The sequence below is a fragment of the Chiloscyllium plagiosum genome, chromosome 1 (genome assembly GCF_004010195.1).
Source record: "Chiloscyllium plagiosum isolate BGI_BamShark_2017 chromosome 1, ASM401019v2, whole genome shotgun sequence".
In the NCBI taxonomy this organism is placed as follows: domain Eukaryota; kingdom Metazoa; phylum Chordata; class Chondrichthyes; order Orectolobiformes; family Hemiscylliidae; genus Chiloscyllium; species Chiloscyllium plagiosum.
In genome coordinates, this window is record NC_057710.1 from 66,979,290 (window position 1) to 67,006,076 (window position 26,787).

The 26,787-nt window shown below is 39.4% G+C and overlaps 1 protein-coding gene across 1 annotated transcript in view; it reads left to right on the forward strand.

The window, feature by feature from the left end:
• The first annotated feature begins 2,556 nt into the window (after positions 1-2,556).
• LOC122554926 (sodium channel protein type 2 subunit alpha-like) overlaps positions 2,557-26,787 on the forward strand; it is a 156,227-nt gene continuing 131,996 nt past the window's right edge. Inside the window, exons 1-7 of the mRNA XM_043700332.1 lie at positions 2,557-2,631; positions 4,791-4,919; positions 10,913-10,998; positions 12,380-12,583; positions 17,653-17,713; positions 22,467-22,611; positions 23,757-23,945. Of these exons, the coding sequence (XP_043556267.1) occupies positions 2,591-2,631; positions 4,791-4,919; positions 10,913-10,998; positions 12,380-12,583; positions 17,653-17,713; positions 22,467-22,611; positions 23,757-23,945 (855 nt within the window). The 5' untranslated portion in view covers positions 2,557-2,590. The remainder of the gene's footprint in view (positions 2,632-4,790; positions 4,920-10,912; positions 10,999-12,379; positions 12,584-17,652; positions 17,714-22,466; positions 22,612-23,756; positions 23,946-26,787) is intronic.

Below are 26,787 nucleotides of genomic sequence, written 5' to 3' on the forward strand. Positions count from 1 at the left end.
TCCGTTGTAAAAACAAATCAACAAACACAATACAATGTTCTTTTAAAGAGTAAACCTTAGTCATATAACGTACTTTTTTACTGACATTGAGTAACTTGGTTGTCCCTCACTGTACAAGGAATTCTAACAGCGAAGCTTAAGTGGAGCTTAAATTACATGTTACATGTATGACCCTTTAAAATGTGCTTTCTCGTGTAATATGAACATACAGTGGATCTAGAAGCTTTAATTATGTACATGGACTATAAATTGTAAAGATTTACAAACGTGTTCAGGGAGAAATTCAGTGATGGGAGGTTCTCCTGACAACTTATAATATAACATCGGAAACATTTGCTTAATTCTTTTTATCAGGTGCCAACAATCTATGACCAATGCTGTATGGCTGTTGACATTTTTATCTTATCTTTTCAGACGTTCTGTGTACTATCCACAAGATTCAACGCCCAGTACTTGTTTCGTTTCAGCTGCCAGAAGTCTCTCTTTTTGTTTGCACATAATCATCCAGTGAGAAAAGTGGCACTTCGTGCTATGACACACGAATATCCTTTATCATTAGAGTGGTTTGTTCAAATTATTTGGCATTCTGTATTGCAATGCTTGTGTAATTTCAAAATAATCACACCATTTCTGCCTCTGTACAATAAAACTTCATTATAATAAAGCAGAGATCTAAATGTTCAATAACTTTGTCATACTTATCAAGCACAAAATAAATGCCTGAGTATCCAGTGAAGTAGGTACTCAGTGCTAGAATACACCATATTGAGGAAAGGCAAGAAATGGATATGAGCAGTCATTCGGCCCTTTCCCTATACAATGTTGAGACTTTGTTTGCAAAACTGGGTTATCCAATTGCCTGAATTTGGAGTTCAAATAAAGTTTTTGAAGAAACTGTTACCAACCCCCCCACTCAGGACCTTTCACTCTCACCAGTGTTTGCTCTCTTCCCTCTCCGTGATTTCTCCCCTTTTCTGATCATCGACCCCCCTCATTCCCAACTGTCATCTACATTTTCTACCAGGCCCGATATGAGATAGAAATTATCTTTGTGGGTGAGTTACCATATGATGCCCAGTGGACTTTTACAGTCCACTGACTTCATATAAACAAGAGCCAAGGCCCAGTATCAGGTGTGCCACATATTTACATGTTCCCACTCTGAAATGATCACAGTGCATAGTTTGTATAATGCTTCCAGCATGAATCAATTTCTAGTTCTTTCTCTCCTAATAAGACACATATGTTCAAGAACTGGCTCTTCAAGAGTGCCTCAGGACTCTTCTGTTGCAGAAAAGCCTCTTTCTCTTGCAAGTTTTGTCCCATAGCAGGAAAAATTACTTCATGTTTCTAAACAGCTAGTTTTAAGAATATGACTTTTGCCTTTCCTTCACGTTGCTGGATTTTTTAAATATCCAGAAAATATATTATAGGCAGTTGTGGCTGTACAGGGCACTGGCTCGTCCACTTTTGGAATATTGTGTGCAATTCCGGTCTCGCTCCTACAGGAAGGATGTTGTGAAACTTGAAAGGGTTCCGAAAAGATTTACACGGATGTCGCCAGGGCTGGAGGATTTGAGCTATAGGGAGAGGTTGAATAAGCTGGGGGTGTTTTCCCTGGATTGCGGAAGTTGAGGGGTGATCTTTTAGAGGTTTATAAAATCATGAGGGGCATGGTTAGGGTAAATCGACAAGGCTTTTTTCCTGGGGTGCTGGAGTTCAAAACTAGAGGCATAGGTTTAGAGTGAGAGCTGAAAGATTTAAAAGGAACCTAAGGGGCAAATTGTTCATGCAGAGGGTAGTGCATGTATGGAATGAGCTGCCAGAGAAAGTGTGGAGGCTGGTACAATTACAACATTGAAAAGGCATCTGGATGGGTATATGAATAGGAAAGGTTTAGAGGGATATGGACCAAATGCTGGCAAATGGGACTAGATTAATTTAGGATATCTGGTCGGCATGGACGAGTTGGACTGAAAGTTCTGTTTCCTGTACATCTCTATGACAAGCAAACTCGAATGATTTCCCTGTATTGTACAGATGATTGGACTCCACAAATAGCCTGAAAATATCATTATTCTCCATCTCAAATATCACTATTCTCCATCCTAGATAATCTTGTTTATGCTCAAGCTGCCATTTATAACATCATTACCTTTAAGACATCTATGGCAATAAATCCTTAGGACAGAGAAATGTTACTTTGCTTACTTTATCACAGTGTAAAGTATTGGCATTTATTGTTGTTTCTTTAAGAGCACAGAATTATAACATACAAATACTGTTCTAATCATATATTTCTGCCAATAATACATATAAAAATATAATAATATACATCAGATATCACCAGTGTTTGGTCATCATAAGACAACTAAGCAGATTCAGGATCATTTGCTTTCTCTGATGATTTAATCTTTGTCCTTGAAAATTAAGTAATGTTGTTGCAAATAGGTTAATTGTCTTTTAACACAAATATCATTTTCAAGACATTTTTTAAAATGTGTATGTTTTTGAATGCGTTCTAATCACTTTTCCTTAATATGAAATTACATATTTTAATTTAGTAATCATTGGAACAATCTTTGTGAATATGTTATTGCTGGCAATGAATAAAAATTTTGCCATTATTGAGTGAGTATGTGCAGTATATATTATGTAGCATATGTACCTCTGTATGATTCAGTTGTACGTCTCTTAATGGTAATTTAGTTATAGTATTTAGTCTTGATGTGATATTGCATTAGTTAGGACAACAGGATATTAAAGTCCTTTCTTGAATATGTGTTTCTCTAAAAGCAGACTGTAGAGTCAGGATAATTCTACAAAATAATCCTTTCTACAAAGAATAATAAGTGTCTGGCAGTGAATTCATTTATAACTTTTTTTTACTTAGTGGGATGATTTCTCATCAGTAAGTAGCCAAGAACTGAGTTGTTAAATGTATTTATGCTGAAACTTGGAGGAAATATTAAGAAAAATGGAGGTAACCTTTATTCTTCACAATATAATCTTTACACAGAAAATTGTGAGAATGTGGAATTACCACCACAGGGAATAGTTGAGGCAGAGGCACAGATGCATTTAAGAGGAAGGTAGATAGGAACATGTAGGAGCAAGAGACAAAGGGATTTATCGATAGGGAGGGAGGAATTAAGCTGAGAGGAGACTCTTGTGGAGCACAACAGCAGTATGGGCCTGTTGGACTAAATGGTCTATTCCTACCCTGAATAGGTCTGTATAATTCTGTATGCTCCATAATCTTTTGAAGCTAATAGAATGGTAATCAGGTGCATTTTATAATGTGAGCAAATTATTCCATTGCCCAATGGTGAAGATGAAAGATTTCCCCAAAGTGTTTTGCAATGCCAGGTTAAGTAATATCTCCATTCTGCGCTTTGCTGTATATTTCCAGAAAGTACACATAAAAATAGTTACTTTCCCTTAATTAATTGTGATCATCACGGATCAACTGCCGGAGACAACCTGACTGCTCTTGTATGAAATGACCCTGGCAAGAAACAGAATTAGCATAGGATTCCATTTACTGTCTCTACAGCCTTGTTTAAAGGGAAGAAACAAGTAATAGGCAACTAAGAATGACTTAAAGGTTTTTCATTGTGCCAGACTCAGATGATTATTAGAAGTCACTTCAGTTTTATGGTATCAAATGATTCATTTAGCTTGGGTAACTTATTTTGCTGTTTTCTCTCTGTTTCTAGCAGTTCATTTATGTTTAGTGTTTCTATGGACATTTTACTCTTTCATGGAGTGAAGTAGGAAAGCAAATCAAGCTAAGAAAAGTTAGTTCTTGGTTCCAGTGGGGGTACACTTTTTGGCCAAAAACAGGGCTAGAACACTGTAGTACTGAGCACTGGTTAACAACTTGTGCTTTCTTGACATGGATCTCAACTAGTTGTATAAGATCCATGAACTTTTCATACTTTAGTAAGGGAAGAGGTGGAACCTGAAGGGGATAAAGTAAAAGGTGATAGAGAATTATTAGGAGGGGAAATAACACAAAGACAGATATTGAGATGGGACAATATGACACATTGGAAAATCAGAAAAGCACAATCACAAAAAATCTACAGTGTTATGTAGATCCACTGACTCAAACACTGACATCCTAATGTGGGACAGCAGCCTATGTAGCTGCTCTGTACTGATTGAATAACCAGAAATTTATAGACACCAGTCCTGCATCTACTTCAAGTTTACTAAGACAACTGACTAAGCATAAAAACTAAGCCATTCTAAATTGAATGATGTGTTCAACATCGGGGAATACACTAACCAACTATATGATTGATAATGAACATTTAAGGTACTAATATGGAAGAAGGCTTTTTTAAAATAGCAGATATTCATGGATAGGCAAAGGCGGTTTTCATGATAAAACAAAATAAAGAGCTGAGTTATAGTTCAGATTTATTTAAGCAAACAGTTGCATAATTACTAAATAAGAAAGTTTGTAATTTAATTCAAACTTTGTTCAATTTCTGCTCTTTATTTTACATTACCTTTCCATCCACCAAAGTACATTTTTCCCTTTACATTTGTGTTATGATAGTAACTACTAATTGTGTCTTAAGTCTCCATATTGCATCCAGTTGTTTTTCTGTTGGTCTTTTCAACAATCACTAAGTGCTGAACCTTTCTTGTAATGTACAGCTGATATTAATTGCAGCCAGACCTTTAAGAAAAATGTAAAACAATTAATTTAAATGAGTAAAGTATAGTGGAGAGAAATTACTTTTCTGATGTTGTCTTAATGTTATTTGTTTGTTCAGTCTCATCTTTACAGGAATATATACATTGGAAGTAATTATTAAGGTACTGTCCCGAGGCTTTGTATTGCATACGTTTTCATACCTCAGGAACCCATGGAACTGGTTGGACTTCACAGTAGTTTTGTTGGCGTAAGTTAAAGTTTGTCATTGTTCTAACAGTAATGGTCTTCTCTCAAGACCATTTGAAAGTTGCATTGTAATTATTCATGTGTTGCTGGAAAAGCACAGCAGGTCAGGCAGCATCCAAGGAGCAGGAGAATCAATGTTTCGGGCATGACCCCTTCTTCAGGAATGAGGGAAGAAGGGCTTATGCCTGAAAGGTCGATTCTCCTGCTCCTTAGATGCTGCCTGACCTGCTGCGCTTTTCCAGCAACACATTTTTCAGCTCCGATGTAACTCCAGCATCTGCAGTCCTCACCTTCTCCTTTTATTATTCATGGTTGATTTTCAGAGGAATCATTTTCAGCACAGACTTTTTGCTTCAATGAATAGGGTTGTACACCATTTCCGACAGAATAATTTGAAAAAGTAGAATGAAATTAGCAAGGATAAAATGATTTAAAAAAGAAAATGGTAAAACTCAAAAGTTTCTCTCCTTTTTGCTATGATATTTTCAGGAAAACAAATAATCTATTAGCCATCAGCTAATAGTTGGGCAGTCATTAGCATGACATTTCCTCTTCAAATTTTGACTTATTTACATTTAGCTTATTTCTCATTTATATTCTTCTCCATTATCTCACTGATGCATAACATTTTCAAACATTGCTATTGAAAATACCAGGATACTTCTTTCTGGACAGCTATGAGTTAAACAATGTAATGCACCAGTATCTAACAAAATCTTTTAAGAACTAAATGCTCCTACAACTCTGCCAATGTGCAAGATCAATGCCAGATGACACACAATCCGGTTTCTATTCTAATTAATTGAAATGGATAGAGCCTTAAAGGTTCAGAGCAAGGAAAGAGGCTCTTTGGCCCATTGTGTACACACTGATCAACAAGCACCTATACTACTCTTGTCCTATTTTCCAGCGCTGTCCTAGAGCCTTGAATGCTATGGCATTTCAAGCGATCATCTAAATACTCATAAATATTGTGACGGTTCCTGCCTCTAGAACAATTTCAGAGAGTGAGTTCCAGGTTCTCACCAGTCTCTGCATGAAAATATTCTTCCTAAACTTCCTGTCCTTTAATTTATGTCTGTGATCCCCAGGTTGTTGATCCCTCTACTAAAGGGGAAAGTGTCTTTCTGTCTATGCACTCATAATTTTGTAACCTCAGTCAGGTTGCCCCTCAACTTCACTGCTCTACAGAAAACAACCACAACCAATCTAGTCTCTCTTCATAGCTGAAACACTCCAGCCGGCAATATCCTGATGAATCACCTCTGCACCCTCTCCAATACAATCACAACCTTCCAGTCATGTGATGACCAGAAATGCAAGCAGTACCCCAGCTATGGCCCAACTAATATTTTATTCAACTTCCGCATAAACTCCCTGCCCTTCGCCACTCCTTGGTTCACGCCACACTCTCCAATCAGAAGATGCAAAACCTGTTGGCACACCACCCACCTCACCTGCATCCAGTGTCCCAAACAGTTCCTCCCTGTGAAACAGAGGTTCAGCTACCTCTCCTCCAACCTAGTGTACTGTATCCAGTGGTCCCTATGTGATCTTCTCTACATTGGTGAGTCCAAACATAAACAAGGGAACGTTTCGCCGAGTATCTCAGCCAGGCCTGTAAGGGCTAGCCCAACCTCCCAGTCACCACCCATTTCAACTTCCCTTCCCACTTCCTCTCCACCATGTCCATCCTCAGCCTCCTCAATTGCTGTAGTGAATCAGACCGCAAATTGGAGGAACAACACCTTATCTTCCAACAGGGCAGCTGACAGCCTGGATGGCTCAACATTGAGTTCTCCAATTTCAAATAACCTTTCCAACCCATCCCCCAACTCCCTGTCAAGCCCCACCTCCTCCATTTCATTCCAACTACTGACCCTTCTTTCCAGCATAAAATGGATTCATTCCTCCCATTAACCAGCCAGATTGTACCCTTTACCTGTTTTCACCTATCACTACCTCACCACTCTGCCCCTCCATCTCCATCTCCTGACGCTGCCTGTTTTGCTGTGTTCTTTGAGCCTCCTGCGTGTCTATGGTGTATACAACACCTCAATGAATAAAGGTTGCCTTTAAGGAGCTGTGGACATGCACACCAAAGTTCCTTTCAACCTTTGTACTTCCTAAGTTTCTACAAAACAACAGCTAAACAATCAAGTCGTTCTCACAACTCAAGGTCCCTCGGAACATTAAAATCAAATTGCATTTACCATTCTGTCTATACTAGGTAACTCCCTCCACCCACTTCTGTTTAAATTTATTACCTGTGTTTATGTGAATGTCTCATATCATATTTTCATTACTCTTTTGGGTAGCAGGTAATAAAATTATTTATTTTATTGAAGAAAGTCTAATAATTTGGCTCCTTTATTTTAATCTATTATATTATGCACTCAGTTTGACTGAAGTGCAATAGCAATATGTTAAAAAGAAATAAAAATTTGCTTGTGACCAACTAAGAGAGAACTTAGCTGTTCACAACAAACTGTACCTAACCACATTTGCAATACTTCAACATAGGATTGAATATAAAATGTGATTCTGAAATTGGTCAACATTTGCTGGGCAATTCTGAGTGTGCAAAGAATTACACTGACAACTAATTTAGGATTGTTCACAGTGTGGCACACTTGTGTGTACTAGAAGCGACATATGTTAATAGGCAAGGCTCTTGTTTTGCAAACAGAGGAACATTCCCATGCACTGCAAATGTTCCAACCCAATAAAGGAAGTGGCAGCCATTCATTGATTCATTTCTCGGGGAATGTCTGACCCATCAGAGTCAAACTGCTTGGTTTAAAATGTGAACAAAGCGAACAACTGAGTTTACGTTTGTTTGGAAAAGTCAAAAGATGATTGGAAAACATTTAAGCATGTATGGAGTGCAATTTCAGGTAAACACCCTTTGTTAGTCTTGTTTAATTTGATGCCCCTTCAAATCTGGATTATACCAATCAATGTTTCAATCCAGCTTGGTTCAAATCCATTTGTTTCTGTTCTAATATACAGTTATAAACAAATTCATCTTTGGTGATTTCCTCATTTTAGTTCAATAGATTACCTGGTGTCAATATACTTAGCATCAATAATTTGGAGACTGGATCCTGATCAGTGTTCCTTCAGTTTTCCTTGACTGCACATAGCTCATTTTTAATACCAAGAAGTCCTTTTAAGTTTATTGTATGGAAATGTATGCAAGTGTAGAAGCTAATGTATTGCAGATGAAGTATAATGTGGATGAATATGAGGTTATCCAGGCTGCGAGCCAAATCAGGAAGGTGGATTATTATCCGAATGATTATAAGTTAGAAAAAGGGTAGATACAATGAGATATGCTTGTCCTTGTACACCAGTCGCTGGACATAAATGTTGCAGAAGCAGCAAGCAGTGAAGAAGGCAAATGCTATGTTGGCCTCTAAAGTGAAAGAATTTGAATACAGGAGCAGAGATGTCTTGCTGCAATTGTACAGGGCCTTGGTGAGATCACACCTGGACTACAAAGTGCTATTTTGGTCTCCTTATCTGAAAGGATAAGAAGGAAAGATGTTCTGGCTATGGAGGGAGATAAACAAAAATATGCCAAATTAATTCTTAAGATGACAGGATTGATGTATGAAAAGAGATTGGATTGTTTAGTACTATATTCACTGGAATTTTGAAGAATAAGTTAGGAATCTCATAGAAACCGATCAAATTCTAACAGGACTGGACAGTGTAAATGCAGGAAGAATGTTCCTGATGACCAGGGAGCCCAGCAAAAGGTTTCAGGATACGTTATAGCCCATTCAGGACTTAGATGAGGAGAAATGTCTTCTCCCAGAAAGTGGTGAGTCTGCAGAATTCTCTGCCACAAAAAGTGCTTGAGGCCAAAGCATATAATGGTTTCAAGAAGGAGATAGATGTAGTTATCAAGCCTAAAGGATCAAAGGGTATGGGGTGAAAATAGGAACAGACTACTGAAATGGATGATTAGCATGAATATATTGAATGGTGGAGAAGGTTCAAAAGGCTGAATTGCCAAATCCAATTCCGATTTTCTGTCCGTGCTTTTCTTTAGAAAGGGAAATGATTCCTGATGAAGGGCTTTTATTCGAAACGTCGATTTTCCTGCTCCTTGAATGCTGCCTGACCTGCTGTGCTTTTCTAGCACCACTCTGATCTAAACTTTTCTTTACAAAGTCAGTTGACTGTGTGTGGGTATTTGGTTCCTTATGCAACACATTCCTGATTGCTGTTGATCCGTGCATCTGCGCTGCTTAGAGGAACTGTTTGGCTGGATGGATTTCAGTTGTTCCAATTTAATATTATCAACCATATTTAATAAGCACACTGTATTACCTTCCCACTATCATTCCCATCTCCAGGTTTGGGTTGATAAGTGGGCAAGTTGCGCTTGCATCCACACAAGAGCCAAGCGACCGCTATCTCAAACAAGCAAGAACCTAATCATCTCCCCTTGACATTCAAAGCAAAAATCAGAAATGTGAAGCATTATTCTTTACCTGCCTGCCTGACGTTGAGGAGAGTTCAGGAGAAATTGTTTTTATGCAGAGGGTTTGTCCCTCATCACCTAATAAGGTGGACTCTCCAGCATCTGCAGTCCTAACTTTCTTCTTTATCACATTTTAAAAAATTACTTTGAGATAAACCAAGGTAACCTCCAGAGTTATAGACCAAGTGGTAGAAGGTGGGATTAGACTGGATAGCCATTTCCTGCTGCTGTGAACACAATGATCCAATAATCTCCTTTTCTGTTGTAGTAAATCTTTTTGCTTGTTTATAAGATTATAAATTTTTTTGTACAATGAATCATTAGCTTTCACTTTGGCTCAGAACTGATGAATCATAAGCTTTGATCAGTCTTTACATTTGACATTCTGACAGGAATGTTTTTTTCAGTTTTACAAATGAATTTGGCCCAAGAATCATTCCTATTGTTTGATCTAATGCTGCAACAGATGGAAGTGGAGCATTGTTTTTTTTTGTTTGACTACACCATCATTTCATATACAAAGTATTTGCAAATGTCCTAGCGAACATTCAGTTCTTGTGATTCAATGCCCATGTAGAAAATAATTAAATGAGAAAGAAACAAAACCCCAGGTTTATTCAGATCTGTTACCATCTTTCCAAAGAAGAATCTTGAAAGGCAGAGTAAGGAACACTTCATGGATTTCTCAAGGATATTCCTCAATTTATTCTCAAAATTTGGTAATGCAATTCAATGCCATGGAGTATTTGCTATACATTTACTGACCACTACTGTCTAGATTTGACAGTGGTAAATCAAAATATTTTTGGCAAGTTTTTTTGTGAAATTTGACAAGCCTTTTGTGTAGTGGTCCCTCTTTCCTCAATTAGTATTTCTCATGCACAATCCTACATTATGTGCAGGATAGTTAATGTAAAAGGTTAGGTTATAAATTTAATATAATTTGAAATAATGTGAATTCTCGGTAAATTACAATCATACCAGACTATCTTCCAGCTTTTCAAAACTTCTAGCCATTAAGGTCTCAATTTAGTTTCAGTTCAAATGAAGTGATACAGAATCTACAATTTCATAGGATGTGGAAATGGCACACTCACTGCACCACTCGTTGACTTTATGACAATGTCGCACATGCAGAGACACCAAATATCATTCCCTAGAAACCTTTCCTTCTGAAAAGGAAAGTGCCAGTATGACAAATGAAATTTATTTTGTCAGATACTTGAATAGTTAATATGAAAGATACAGCAGGTGAAAAGTAAAGAAGATTTTTGGACAGTTTCATTACCTTTACTGGCAAAACTAATCCTAACCTCAGATCACTATCAGAAGTACAAGGAGTTGCAAGAGGCCATTGGTCTGTAATTTCCCAAATGTGCTACCAGTGTGTGAAACTCCATTGGTGGTGATATGAAGTCAGAAACGAGACATATTGTAATATTAATGTTATACACACTAATACTGGAGAGTTGTTTATGACATTCTTTCTTCATTTTCAGTTATTTGACACTGGCATTTCCAACAATTCCTGGACTATCAGCGTTAAGGGCTTTCCGAGCTCTTAAGATGATTGCAATTTTACCTGGTGAGGCCATTTGAACAACTTTACAGAATGTTTGTTCAACAATAAACTAATGTCTGGTAATAGAAATTTAATTGCACACTTTTAAGTGTCTGCCTGTTTTTGCTGGATTTATACCTTTAATATTCTGGTATCATAAAGAGTAAAAATTCACTCCTAAACTTCTTGGAGATCCACTCTTCCAATAAGAATGCAACAAGTAAAATCTTTGCCCACTTAGGTCAGAGGCACATCCTGAACCTATATATTTGAAACATTTCCATGGCTGGAGTAAGCTGCTGGCACATACATGTACACCTAAGAAGTGCCTCTCATTCCCCCTTTGTAATATGGCATGGTTCCATATGTCCTGTATCTGAGGCTCAGTGCTGAAGCCATTATGGTATCATGCCCTCACATGTACTACTTTCCACAATTGCTTTAAGGGTGATCAATTCTTTGTGTTAGTCAAGTCTCACAAGTATATATTGACTCACATAAATTTTAAATTCATGATTGTGATCATGCTGCCATTTTATATGTAACACGAATACTAAGCAGTTGTTGGAAGTCACTGTTAAAAGTTTGCTATGCCAGGTTAGGTCAAACTATTCTTCAACTGACCCAATAGATTAATCCTGAACAGTTCTCCAAGGTTCACTGGGTCCAATGAAGCAAAGGAAACATTTGAAAATTCAGCTCAAGCTATAAATGCTCAGTGTGCCTGCCAGAAACCTCCACATTTGATATGTCAGTGAGAGGTCCCTGCAAGACATTGGCAGCAGCTGCACCTCTGCAAAAGCATCGAAACCTCCTGCCAGGTTGGTGAGTCAGAAAGCTTCACTGAATGCTTGTCTGCCAGGGAGTGCAAGACTTAGTCAACAACTGGGCTCTATGTTCACCATTCTGTAGCCTGGTAGTGTGTACTCATGATAGCCATATTTCTTCAGGGCCAGAAGCCTGAAAAGTAGAAATTGTAACATTTGAGGTGTCTGCTCCTAGCCTCATCCTTTTTGGGCCACCTCTTTGTGAGGTGTGGGAAGTGGTTTCTCACATTACAAGACCAAGTAAGACCCTGACTTTGAAGTCTCAGCTAAGGTTCAAACCATTTTGGTATCCTGCCACCAAGGTTGCCATGGCAGTATGACACTAGGATTATTTGGAAGCACAGTTTCTCAATTAATCAATACAGATAATTTTTTCACTGATAGCTTAGTCTCATACAAATAGTTGTGCGCAGCTAATATGATCTAATCCTGCATATGAGCAATACAATGATAATGGAGTATAATTGGTAGCTAATAACTACCAAATTATAAATTTGATAAAGTCTCCAACCATTATAGTAACTGTGATATAATTTCCTGAATGTCTCATTCAAAGCAATATTTATCTATTTTTGCAGGGCTCAAGACTATCATTGGTGCTATATTCAAGTCTGCGAGGCTGCTAATGGAAGTCCTTCTTCTCATGATGTTTGTTCTCCTAATTATTGCATTGTTTGGACTTCAAATTTTCAAAGGCGTTCTGACACACAAGTGTATAAAAAACATGGAACCCAGGGTTAACATTACTCATGCAGAATGGGAAAATTATATTCAAAACAAATGTAAGTGTTGGAGCACTTACTTATAAATGCTGTATTGTTTATGAAAGATTACTGCAATGTAAATGTCTGGTGACAACATTTAACTTGAATATGCAACATGGAATATAGAACAGTACAACAGAGTACAAGACCTTCAGCCCTCTTTGTTGTGCCGACCTTTTTATCCTACTCTAAGATCAAACTAAACTACATACTCTTCATTTTACTATCATCCATGTGCCTATCCAAGAGTTGCTTAAATATCTCTAATATCTCTGACTCTACTACCATTGCTGGCAGTGCATTCCACCCACCCACCCATCACTCTCTGTGTAAAGAACCAATCTCTGACATCTTCCCTAAACCGTCTTCCAATCATCTTAAAATTATGCCCACTAGTGACAGCCATTTCTGCCCTGGGAAAAAATCTTTGGCTACCTACACTCTCTATGCCTTTCATCGTCCTGTACACCTCTATCAAATCACCTCATCCTTCTTCAGTCCAATAAGAAAAGCTCTAGCTCCCTCAATCTATCTTCATAAGACATGCCCTCCAGTTCAGGCAGCATCTTGGTAAATCTCCTCTACATCCTCTCTAAAGCTTCCACATCCTTCCTACCATGAGGCAACCAGTACTGAACACAATATTCCAACTGTGGTCTAACCAGGGCTCTATAGAGCTGTAGCATAACCTCGTGGCTCTTAAACTCAATCCCCCTGCTAATGATAGCCAACACACTATACACATTCTTAACAACCTCATCAACTTGGGTGGCAACTTTGGGGAATCTATGGACATTGACCCCAAGATCCTCCTGTTCCTCCACACTGCCAAAAATCCTCCCTTTAACCCTATAATCTGCATTCAAATTTGACCTTCCAAAATGCATCACTTCACACTTCTTACAGGTTGAACTCCATCTGCCACTTCTCAGCCCAGCTCTGCATTCTGTCAATGTCCTGTTGCAACCTACAAAAGCCCTCCACACTACCCATAACTCCAACAATCTTCATGTCATTGGCAAACTTATTAACTCAACCTTCCACTTCCTCATCCAAGTCATTGATAAAAATCACAAACAGCAGAGGTCCCAGACCAGATCCCTGCAGAACATCACTCGGCACCAAGCTCTAAGCTGAATACTTTCCATCCACTACAACCCTCTGACTTCTATGGGCCAGCCAGCCAAATTTCCCTCTATCCCATTCCTCATTACTTTCTAAATGAGATACCATGAAGAACCTTTTTGAATGCCTTGCTAAAATCCATATACACCACAACCACTGCTTTACCTTCATCAATGTGTTATGTCACAACCTCAAAGAATTCAATAAGACCTGTGAGGCATGACCTGCCCCTCACAAAGCCATGCTCACTATCTCTAATCAAACTATGCTTTTCCAAACAATCATAAATCCTGTCTCTCAGAATCCTCTCCAATAATTTGCCCACCACTGACATAAGACTGAAGGGTCTGTAATTCTCTGGGTTATATCTATTCCCTTTCTTGAACAAGTGAATAACACTTGCCACCCTCCAATTATCTGGTACTACTCCAATGGACAGTAAGGAGACAAAGATCATCACCAAAGGTGTGCAGCGATGTCTTCCCTCACTTCGCAGAGTAACCTTGGGTATATCCCGCCTGGGCCAGGGTCTTATCTATTCTCGTGTTTTTCACCTTTTTCAGTACAACCTCCTTCTTAACATCAATCTGTTCGAGCACATCAGCTTGTTTCATGCTGTCAGCACAAATGACAAGGTCCCTCTCACTAGTGAATACTGAAGCAAAGTATTCATTAAGGACCTCTCTTACCTCCTCTGACTCCAGGCATAAGTTCCCTTCAGTATTCCTGATTGGCCCCACCCTCTCTCTGGCCATCCTCTTGTTCCTCATATGTGTAGAATGCCTTAAAAATTTCCTTAATCCTACCCACCCCCTTCCAGCCCTCCTAAGTCCATTCTTCAGTTCCTTCCTGGCTACCTTGTAACCCTCTAGAGCCCTGTCTGATCCTTGCTTCCTCAACCTTCCTCAAGTAGGCTTCCTTCTTCCTCTTGATTAGATGGTCCACATGTCTTGTCATCTAGGTTCCTTCACCTTACCATCCGTTCCTTGCCTCAGTTGGACAAACTTATCTGGTTAGACCACTTTTGGAATTCTGGTTTACTTCCTAACGGAAGGATGTTGTGAAACTTGAAATGGTTCAGAAAAGATTTACAAGAATGTTGCCAGGGTTAGAGGATTTGAGCTATAGGGAGAGGTTGAATCGGCGAGAGCTGTTTTTCCGGGAGCATCTATAAACCTTATAGATGTTTATAAAATCATGAGGGGCATGGATAGGGTAAATAGACAAGGTATTTTCTCTTGGGTGGGGGAGTCCAGAACTAGAGGGCATAGGTTTAGGGTGAGAGGGGAAAGATATAAACGAGACCTAAGGGGCAATTTTTTCACACAAGGGGTGGTACATGTATGGAATGAGCTGCCAGAGGAAGTGGTGGAGGCTGGTACAATTGCAACATTAAAGAGGCATCTGGATGGGTATATGAGTAGGAAGGGTTTGGAAGGATATGGGCAGGTGGGACTAGATTGGGATGGGATATCTGGTCAGCATGGATGAGTTGGACCGAACGGTCTGTTTCCGTGCTGTACATCTCTATGACTCTATGACTCTATTGAGCACTCGCACCAAGTGCTCCCTAATCAACCTCTACATTTCTGTCATGCATTTCTCTGAGATTATCTGCTCCCAATTTATACTCCACAGTTCCTGCCTAATAGCATTGTAATTCCCCCTCACCCAATTAAATATATTCTTATACTGTCTGCTCCTATCCCTCTCCATGAGTATAGTAAAGGTCAGGGAGTTGTGATCGCTATCATCGAATGCTTTCCCACTACGAGATCTGCCACCTGACCTGGTTCGTTGCCAAGCACCAAATCCAATATGGCCTCCCCACTAGTCAGCCTATCTACATATTGAGTCAGAAATCCTTCCTGACACACCCGACAAAATCTGCTCCATCCAAACTATTTGCACTGAGGAGGTTCCAATCAATATTAGAGAAGATGAAGTCACCATGACAACAACCCTGTTACTTTCCATCTATTACCACCCTCTGTCTTCTATGGGCCAGCTAATTCTGTTTCCAGACAGCCAACTTTTCAAAATCTGCCTCCCAATCTACTCCGCCATGTCTCTGGTGCTATTCAAGGGTATATAGAAAACTCCCAATAAGGAGTGTATAAGATCATGAGAGGCATGGATAGGGTGAATGCACTCAGTCTTTTTTCCCAGTGTTGAGGACGAGACAGCATCAGTTTATGGTTAGAAAGAAAAGACTAAAAGGAAACCTGAGGGCCAACCTTTTTTTACACAGAGGGTGATATGCATATGGAGTGAGCTGCCAGCGGAAGTCGTTGAGGCGTACAAATTTAAAAGGTATTTGGACAAATAAATGGATAGGAAAGTTTTAAAAGGATGTGGGCCAAGTGCAGGGAAATGGGGTTAGTGTGGATGGACATTTTGATCGGTATGGAGCAGTCTGGGCTGAAGGGCCTGTCTCCGTGGTGTAGGACTCTGTGAGTCTACTCAGCCTGTCCAAATCACACTGCAACATCTCTGCATCCACTTCTCAGCTCACTCTCCCACCCAGCTTTGTATTATCTGCAGATATGGAGATCAGCCTCCCGAATGATCCAAAGTTCAACCGGCTCCTGCTCCAGTTCCCTAACACGGTCTGTGAGTTGGGTGCACATCTCACAGGTAAAATCAGCGGGGACACTGCCTGAATACATTAGTTCACTTACCCCGTTTGTATTTTTCATCACTTAATCAGTTGTAAAGTTATCTTGAATGCATTTACATAGGGCTTAATGTTAGTCCAAAAATGACGAACCAAACTCGAAACAAAAAGAACTTTATTATTGACAATAAGAATGGAAAGTGCTGGAAACTCACAAAGTCAGGTAACATATGTGTGTGAGAAATAGAGTTCACATTTCAGATCAGCACTTTTTTGACCTTATGTTGCTGTAGGATTCACCTGTAAGACATCACATCTGAGGTTTCGCCAAAACAGGAAATACAGTGAGTGGCTGATTTGAAGTGGAATTGACTAGTATGAGTGGAATTGGGTGTAAACCAAACTTATCATCAGCTTCAACACAAACATAACAAGAATAAGAGAGCAAATATTTGCCCCTCTTATTTGTTAAGTGACCGACCATTGCAAAAGATTTGTTATTAATTGTTTAGTTTCCAGTGTCTAAGCTCCAACTGCTATAATACTAGAGATTATTACCTTAATTGGTAAGTATACACAGTAATTGTTAGAAAATTATTCATTTCTCCATTACCAACCACTTCCTTAAGTTTTTCTCTCTGTACAAGTTGTTATTATTCTTGTTCTGAGCAGGAACACAGTTGGATTCTATCCAATCCTCCTCATTCCTGAAGGCATTGAGACTTGGCCAAGTTATATTGGCATTTGTATGCTTCAGTGTCTCATATAAATATCAATTTTCCTCTTGACAGTGGATTTTGACAAATTATGGAACCAGAGCAAAGTTGAGCATAATCCTATCTATACCTACGTTCTTACCCACGCATAATTTCCAATGGAGATAATTTTGTGTAACATTGAATAAATGTAATCCTTGCTAAAGTTCTAATGTTGACTGCTGAGACCAACCATCACTGATCTGTTTGAGATTAGCAACCCCAGTTCAGAAATTAAAGTGGAAATGTCTTGATTTGTGTGGTTGAGTTACTCATTGGGTAAAAAACACAAGCCATTGACCTAGCCTAACAATAGGAACTCAAACTAATTGTTATTGTCCCATTTCCTAGCTCAGGGATATTGAAACCAGTTGCAATTGGTCTCCAGTGCCAAGGTCAGCTAACTTAGCAAAAGGATCTCTCTTATTTGTTTGGTTCAACAACATACTAATTTTGATATACATGACAACCATTTGAGTCCAGGAAAAAGAGAAGAACAATACTTAAACAAAACTTAAAACAATACTTAAACAGATTTCATATGTATTTCACTGCATGTTCCCTTTTTAAATGAAATCCTTTTTTTACAGCTAACTGGCTTGTTATTGAAGACGTTGATACAATGGTTTGTGGAAATGGAACAGGTACTGGGTAAGCACATTCTGACTATTACATTGAACTTGTTAATATTGAACAATGAAGCAAGCTCTTTATTAAGTAAACAACAAATTTCGTCTTACCCTGCCAGTCCTAAGAGGCTGAACTGAAGTGTTTATAATATTTGTGATATATTTTTCCTGAGGTAACCTTCCAACCATTTTTAATTAACATTGCCTACTTGCAGCTGTCTAACATTGCCAAATGATTCTCCTCCCTCAGCTCATCTGCTGCTGAAATTCTTATTCATGCCTTTGTTAGCTCTGGAATTGACTATTCCAATACACTCGTGGTCAGGATAGAAACATAGAAAATAGGAGCAGGAGTAGGCCATTTGGACCTTCAATCCTACTCTGTCATTCAACATAATTATGGCTGGGCAGGCAACATCGCGGAGCAGGAGAATCGACGTTTTGGGCAAAAGCCCTTCATCAAGAATGAGGCTGGGAGCCTAGAGGGTGGTGAGATAAATGGTGGGTGGTGGGGTTAGGTAGCTGAGAGTGCATCTGTAAATGGAGGTGGGGGGTAATGGTGCCAGGTTAGAGAGGAGGGTGGAGCGGATAGGTGGGAAGAATGATGGACAGGTAGGACAGGTCATGAGGGCAGGACTGTGTTGTAAGGTTGGATTTGGGATAAAATGGGAGACGGGAAATTAGGAAACTGGCGAAATCCACATTGATGCGTGTGGTTGGAGGGTCCCAAGGCGGAAGATGAGGCGTTTTTTCTCCAGGTGTCGGGTGGTTTGGGAGTGTCGATGGAAGAGGCCCAGGACCTGCTTGTCCTTGGAAGAGTGGGAGGGAGAGTTGAAGAGTTCGGCCATGGGCGGTGGGATCAGTTGGTACAGGTGTCCTGGAGATGTTTTCTGAAGCGCTCTGCGAATAAGTAGCCTGTTCCTTGACTCTTTGATTCATGTAGCCCTAAGAACTATCTCTAACTCCTTCTTGAAAACATTCAGTAATTTGGTCACAATTACTTCCTGTGTAACAGAGAATTCTACATGCTCACCATATTCTGAGTAAAAAAAATTCTCCTCATCAGCCTAGCTCATATCCTTAGAATGTGACCTTTGGTTCTGGAATAGAGAACTTCCTGCATTTACTCTCCTAATCCTATTATAATTTTGAAGATTGCTATGAGATCCCTCTCTCACTCTTCTAAACTCCAGTGAGTATAGTCCGAACCGATGTGTCAGTCCTTCCATCCAAGGAATCAGTCCGGTAAAAACAGGAAATGTTGGAGAAACTCAACAGGTTTGGCAGCATCTCTGGCAAAAAAGCAGAGTTGACATTTCAACTCTTGTGACCCTTCTTCAGAACTGCTAGTAGCAAGAAAAAGGTGGTACATATGCTGAAGACAGACGCTGGGGGAAGGGAAGGGAGAAGGGTTAAAGGAGTGAGAGGGTAGACGAAACTACAGCCAAGAAAGTGAGAACTATAGTTAAGGAAACAAAGTGATGATGCAGATCATAATTAGGTCCAAGTATGGCTGTGCTGAAAGTATCTGAAGTCATGATAGGGCTTGAATTGTTGGGTGGGTAAAGGACACTGAACAGTTGTTCAAGTTCTAAAATGATTGAACTGAATATTGAGTCCTGAAAGTGGAAAATGAGATATTGTTCTTTCAGCTTGAGATGAGCCTTGTTTGAGTACTGCAGCAGGCCCGAGACAGAAATGTTGGCCAGGGACCCATGGTATTGTGTTGAAATGGCAAGGAACAGAAAGTTAGCGATCATTTGCTTATGTTGGAACATTAACTCTGCTTTCTCTCCATAGATGCTGCCAGACCTGCTGAGTTTCTCCAGCAATATATGCCCAGGCGTGTCACAAAAAACAGGACAAATCCAAACTTGTCAATTACCAGTTTATTCTCAATCATTAGTAAAGTGACTGACAACATTGCGAAAGTGAGGACTGCAGATGATGGAGATTAGAGTCGAGAGTGTGGTGCTGGAAAAGCACAGTAGGTCAGGCAGCATCCGAGGAGCAGGAAAATTGACGTTTCGGGCAAAAGCCCTTCATCGTGAATGAGGCGGGGAGCCTCAGGGGTGGAGAGTGCAATAGGTGAATGGAGGTGGTGATAGGTTGGAGGGAAGAGTGGAGCGGATAGGTGGAAGGTGGGACAGGTCATGAGGGAGGTGCTGAGCTGGAAGGTTGGAACTGGGATAAGATGGGGGGAGGGGAAATGAGGAAACTGGTGAAATCCACCACGGTGATTAACAACGTTTTCAGCAGTGCTTTCAAGTAGCATTTACTCAACAATGATCTTCTCACTGATGCTCAGTTTAAATCCCACCAGGCCCATTCAGCTCCTGACCTCGTTTCAGCTTTGGTCCAAATATGGACAAAAGAATTTAGAGGGGAAGTGAGATTGACTGCCTTTGACACCATGCCAGCACTAACTAACCAGTCAATAATAGCTAACAGAAGAGAAAATGCTTATGGTGTTGAAGGTCAATCATCTCAGTTGTAGGACATCACTGCAGGAGTTTCTCAGGATAGTGTCCTCATCCCAACCGTTTTCAGTTGCTTCATCAACAACCCTCCCTCCATCATAATTCAGAAGTATGGTTGTTCTATGATGATTGCACAATGTTCAGTACAATTCATAACTTTTCAGAGACTGAAACAGCCAATGTCCAAATGCAGCATGATCTAGACAACATGCATAGTTAGGCTAAGGAATGGTTAAAAGCATTCATGCTGCACCAGTGCCAGGCAATTACCATCTCAAACAAGACTGAATCCACCAATCATCCCTTTATATTTAGTAGTTATTGTCACTGAATCTCCACTATCAATATTCTAGGGGCTACCATAGAGCATGGAGTGGGAGAATGGTCTAGTGGTATTATTATTGAACTGTTGATTAAGAGCCTAGTGTAATGCTCTAGGACCCAGGTTCAAAGCCCATCACAGCAGATTGTGGAGTATGAAATCTTTTAACAACCTGGAATTAAGACTTTAATGATGACCATGAATCCATTGTTGGTTGTTGGAAAAATACATCTGATTCGTTAATGTCCTTTAGAGAGGAATACCGCCGTCCTTACCTGGCCTGGCTTGGCCTACACGTGACTCCAGACCCACAACAATGTGACTGAATTTTAAGTGACTTCTATGGATGGACAATAAATGTTGGCCTAGCCAGTGATGCCCCCATCCGATGAATGAAAAAAAAAGAAACCTTCAAGGTGCAAGAATTCCAAAAATCTCAGTTGTTGAGAAAGGAAGTTAAGGATTGTACACTGCTAAGTGAAAAGGCTTATAAAGTCAATAGAAATGGTAATATTTCTGAGGTTTGGGAAGTTTTTTTAGCAGAAGACCAAGACACTGATAAGGAAAGAAAGAATAAAATGTGGATGCAATCTTGCAAAATTTGTTGTTTTTCGTGATATTTCGATGATAAGGTAGTTAGGAAGTTTGTGGATGATGCACAATTTGGTTATGTGCTAGATATTGAAGAAGAAAGCTGTAGATTTCAGAAGGATATCAATGGGCTGGTCAAAAGGGCAGAAAATTGGCTCAAGGAGTTCAATGTAGAGAAGAATGAGGTTATATATTTGAGATATTCAAACGGAGCAAGAGACTGTAGGATAAATGCTATGAGATTGAGAAATGTAGAGGAAAACGGACAGAGATGTATACATTAAATGGCAGAACTTTTAGAAACATGAACATTCAAAGGGATTTAGTGTATGGGTCCACAGTTCCTTGAAAGTGTCAATGCAAGTGAATAGGGTGGTCAAGAAGGCATATGGCATACTAGCCTTCATTGCTGAGGACATATAGTATAAAAACCTCCCAGTCATTTTCCACCCATGTCGAACTTTAGATAGGCCACATTTGGAATATTCACACAATTCTGGTTGCCACACTAACAGAAATATGTGGAGGCTTTGGAGAGGATACAGAAAAAGTTTACCAGGATGTTATCTGGTTTGGAGGGTATTAGATATGAGGAGAGATTGGAAAAACTAGGTTTATTTTCTCTTGAATGTCAGAGGCTGAGGGGAAATCCATTAGAGGTTTACAAAACTATACAAGGCATGGATTGAATGGATAATGAGAGTCTTTTTCCCAGGGTAGCAATATTAATTACTAGGGGACATTAGTTTAAGGTAAAAGAGGTAATTTTGAAGAAGATGTATAAGACAAATTTTCACACAGATGGTAATAAGTGCCTGGAGTGCACAGCCAGAGAAGGTGGTAGAAGCAGATACAATACCAATGTATGAGAGGCACCTTGACAGATAAATGAATAAACAGGGAATGGAGAGATACAGACTATCTAGAGGTGATAGGTTTTTAGTTTAGAATGGGGTCATATGTCAGTGCAAACTTGGTGGGCGAAAGGGGCTGTACCTATGCTATATTATTCTTTGTTCTAAATTATGAATGGAACTAACTCTGTAATGGACTAATTGGATAAGCCACACTCTGAATTCTATTATTCTGTACGAGTGTATAACCTAGACGTAGTGCAATGCTGAGGAATCAATTTATTGCTGGAGATGCCAACTATTTGACAGAGCTACATTGAACTCTTTAGTTTGTAAAAAAGTTGAATTGATGCACCAATATAAGAAATAAATGATATGAATTTAAATTCCTGTCAGCTGAGTAAAGGGCTTACAGTGGTTTTCTAGCTGGAGTAAAAATATCACAATGGTTGCCACCTATTTTACAAATTCTCAAATCAATGGGCAAAACATGACATCAAGGCAAAACTATGTATTACCACTTTACAGGAGATGCCCCACAAACTTTACATGTCTCCCTGGCATAGGATTCAATCCAAACAATGGATATACAAATTTTGACAATATTGGATGGGCATTAATCACAGCTTTTCAACTCATCACACTGGACTACTGGGAAAACACGTATAACTTGGTATGTACTCGAATGTGAAATCTACTATAATTGATTTGTAAAGTATATTTGTTCTATGTATATATAATATCAATCGTGTTTAACCTGGTGCAATAAGCCCAATGTATGTTTTCCTGTTACCTCTTGCCGTACTCTTATTGTTTGCTTCACAATTTCTGAATATTGCAGATCACTTAAGCAACTAAAATATAAGTAATTAAATTCAATAATAATTGAATTTGATTTATTGTTTCCTCTTCAAGAAAGTTTAAATATGCAAAACAGATTTCTTTACAAGACAGGAGTCGAGTATGTGCTAAGCACAGTTTGCCTTTTTGCACTCGGCATTTTAGCCCAAGAGGACCCTAAAGTTAAGCTTTTATTTACTTCGGTGGACCTTATGAGCTGTTCACCAATCACCTGAGCCTTTACTGGTCTGGACTTCTCCCTTCTTTTAAACCCCCATTGCACCAATCTCCAAAGTGCCTTTATCAGATCCTAGCTAGCATCAGGCCTCTCAACATTGCGTCCACCTGAACACCTTCTTCTACACACAGCCTGCAGGGATTTGATAATGCTGTTTAGCCTTTCATATTGACTAGACCACACATCCGTACTATTGGATAGCTGACTAGCTCATTTTGTCAATCAACCACCAAAATTTAGAATCACACTGTGTCTCAGATTGAACCAGGAGAATCTGTGAAACCAAATGCTGGTTCGGTCAATAAAAAGATAACCCGTACATCCCAGCATTCAGGACATGCTCAGTTCCTGCTAAAAGATTACTATCACAGCTCTGATGGCAGATTCAAATCCAGCCAGAAATTGATATACAAAAATATATAATAATACTGCTGCCAATCTGTAATCAATCTCTAAGATCATCCAGAAGCCAAGCCAAAGAAGGAAGTTTATTTACCAACGTGCCATGAATATAATGTGCATAACATTATTCACTCTGTAGCACAAATATAACCACTCGCAATGTTTTTTTGTTCAAAGAACAATGTGCAGCCATCACACAACAGTTGGGAAACCCCAAGAACAATTGTGCAGGGGTGATGGTGCAATCATCTGTGGTAAAACCCCAGTTTGTGCCAATTATTTTTTGTCCATTATTTATGTTGACATTGAAGAATTCACTTTCCTCCAACTCATTTCAGGTACTACGTGCCAGTGGAGCCTTTTACATTATCTTCTTTATAGTAGTCGTCATGTTTGGTGCTCACTACATCGTAAATTTGGTGCTAGCAGTCGTGGCAGCTTCCTATGAAAAGGAAGCCAAAAGAAAACAAGAACTAAAGGAAGAAGAGGAACGGATTTTGGAGTTAAGGCGACAGAAAGCACTGCTGGTATGTCTCATAAGAGATGAAAATTAAATGAAACTCTCAATCAGATACTCTGATGATGGCAGTTGGTCACTCTCTCTGGCTAACCCTCCAAAATGCCAGCTTCTTTTATACCCCAAACATCAGATCTTTCCATTGTTTCAATCTTGTCAAAACATTAAATTCGATTTGGTTTTAGTATCTTGGGGCATAATTTAAACAGATTGGTTAAATTCGAACTGTTGTGAAAATATAGCAACCAAAGTCAGGTTATTTGTTTCACAGCCAAAGGTTACATATTTTCAATTTTCCAGTAAACTCTGAGACCGCTCATCAGTCACATGACGGGTGCCTGCATTTACACTTTCTTGAAGGTATAGTACACACCTTCAACTTCATAACACACATGTACTTAACCCCTTCCACAACCGTGGTCAGCAGTATTCCTGTTGCCTGCTCAAAAGCATGTCAAAACTTGATTGGTCCATCATCTCACAATGTTATCAGTACAGCAGTAAATTGTACAGTGTCCCTGCTAGTAACTGGGAAGTTGAATATCAATTTAATTATTTTAGGAATGCAATAAACTTAAAATATTATCTGCTTAAAGGGAGGAACAGAAATAGATGTGTCCATGAAAGGCATTCATTGCATGGATTTTGATTTGTATTTTCAACAACTATAAATTGTGTCCACAAGGTGGCAGTGGATGAGCAATAATTTTACATTTTGTTCACTTAATGATATTACTTGCATTGACAAAGCATCTTTAGCATTGTAAAACATCACAAGGTTTTACACAGGAACATTATCAAATAAAATTTTGGAATCAAACTACATTAGAAGAAAATACTTGGTTAGTGTGACATGTTTTAATGAGTGTCTGAGGGGAGGAAAACCAGGTCAAGAAATGAGAGAATTCCAGAGATAGGATCTTAGCAGCTGGAAGACAGTAGTGGAATGAAGATCAGAGGTGGTGAAAAAGGCCAACATTGGAGGAGGACAGAGGTCTGAGATTTCTCTTCCGCCTGGAAGAATTTACAGAGGTGGAGACTGGGAGAGGAGAGGCTGCAAAAGAATTTGATTACGGCAAAGAAAGAGGCAATTCAGCCCATTGTGTCTCAGCTGGTCTTCTGAAGGTGCGATTCACTTAGTCCCATTCTCCTATCTTTTCCCTATAATGCTGCACTTTCCTCTTTTCAATTCCTTTTCCAGTTCCTTTCTTGAAAGCTCCAATTGACTTGCTTCTAACACATTCTCAAGTAATGTGTTCCAAATTCTGACTATTTTTTATATGAAAATAACTTTTCATTTCATCAATTGTTCCTTTTGTCAATTTATTTCAATCTATTTCCTCTAGTTCTTAATCCTTTCGTGTTGCTTTATTCATTTGTGGGATTTGGGCATCATCTGCATTTAATGCCCATCCTAAAATAACCTGAAGAAGTTGGTGCGGAGCTACATTCTGAAAGTTCTACTGTCATTAGGGTGTCAGAATACTCACAGTGCTATTAAGAAGCGAAATGAAGAACTTTAACCCAGCATCGGTGATGTACTTCCAAGGCAGGATGATGTATCTTGAAGACAAATTTGCAAGTGGTGGTGTTTCCACGTATCTGCTGTCTTATCCTTGGAGGTTGTAGGATACATGTGCTGTCGGAAGAGCTTTAGTGGATTTCTGCATTAAATTTTGTAGATGGTACACATTGTTGTGACTGCCTCAATGTGGAGGGAATGATTATGGTAATTGAATAAGAGGTGCTCATTAAGTGGGCTCCTTTGTCCAGAATGGTGTCAAGCTTCTTGAGTATTTTTGGAGCCGCACTCATTCAGACAATTCCATCATATCCTGACTTGCATTTTGTAGATGATAGACTGAGATTGAGGAGACAGGAAGTGGGTTACCTGCTGCAAAACTCCTAGTCTCTGACCTGCTCTTGAACCACAGGATACATTTGCTGGTTCAGTCAGGGTTCTGGTCAATGGTAAACCTTAGATGTTGATAGTGAAATGTTCAGGGATGATGATGCCATTAGTTATATTCTTCCTTGTTGAATATCTTCATTGCCTAGCACTTGGGTGACACAAATGCTATCAACCCAAGCCTCGATGTTTTCTGGATCTCACTGTATTTAATCATAGATTCAGTGTCTGAGGCATTGTGAGTAGAAATAAATATTGAAATCATAAGTGAACATTCTCAATTCTGAGGATACAGTGAGGTATTCAGATGCTGGAGATCAGAGTCGAGAGTATGTTGCAGGAAAAGCACAGTAGGTCAGGCAGCATCCGAGGAGCAGGAGAATCAATGTTTCGGGCCAGACCCCCTGATGAAGGGCTCCGGCCCAAAATGTCTATTTTCCTGCTTCTCGGATGCTGCCTGACCTGCTGTGCTTTTCCAGCACACACTCTTGATATCCTCAATTCCAATCCTATGATGGTCATGATGAAGCAGCTTAAGAAGGCTGGGCCTAAAACATTGCTCTGATAAACTCTTCCAGTGATATCCTTGGATGAAGATGATTGACTCCAGCAACCACAATGATCTTACTTTTTGCCAGCGATGACTCCATCCAGCAGAGTATTTTCCATTTGTTTCCCATTGACACCAGTTTTGCTTGGGCTGTTTGATGCAAATTTCAGTCAAATTCTGCATTGATATTAAGGCAGTTATTCTAACTCCACCTCACAAATTCAGCTGTATGATCAAAGTTTGGATCAAGGCTATAATGAGGTCAAGAGCCTAAACTTAACATCAGTGATCACAAATCAGAACAAAGCTCCTCTCAACCTTCCCTTCTCCAAGGAAAACAGCTATAAGGAAAGCTTCTATTTTTTAAAGTAACATAAGAGAGGGTTTCAGTGA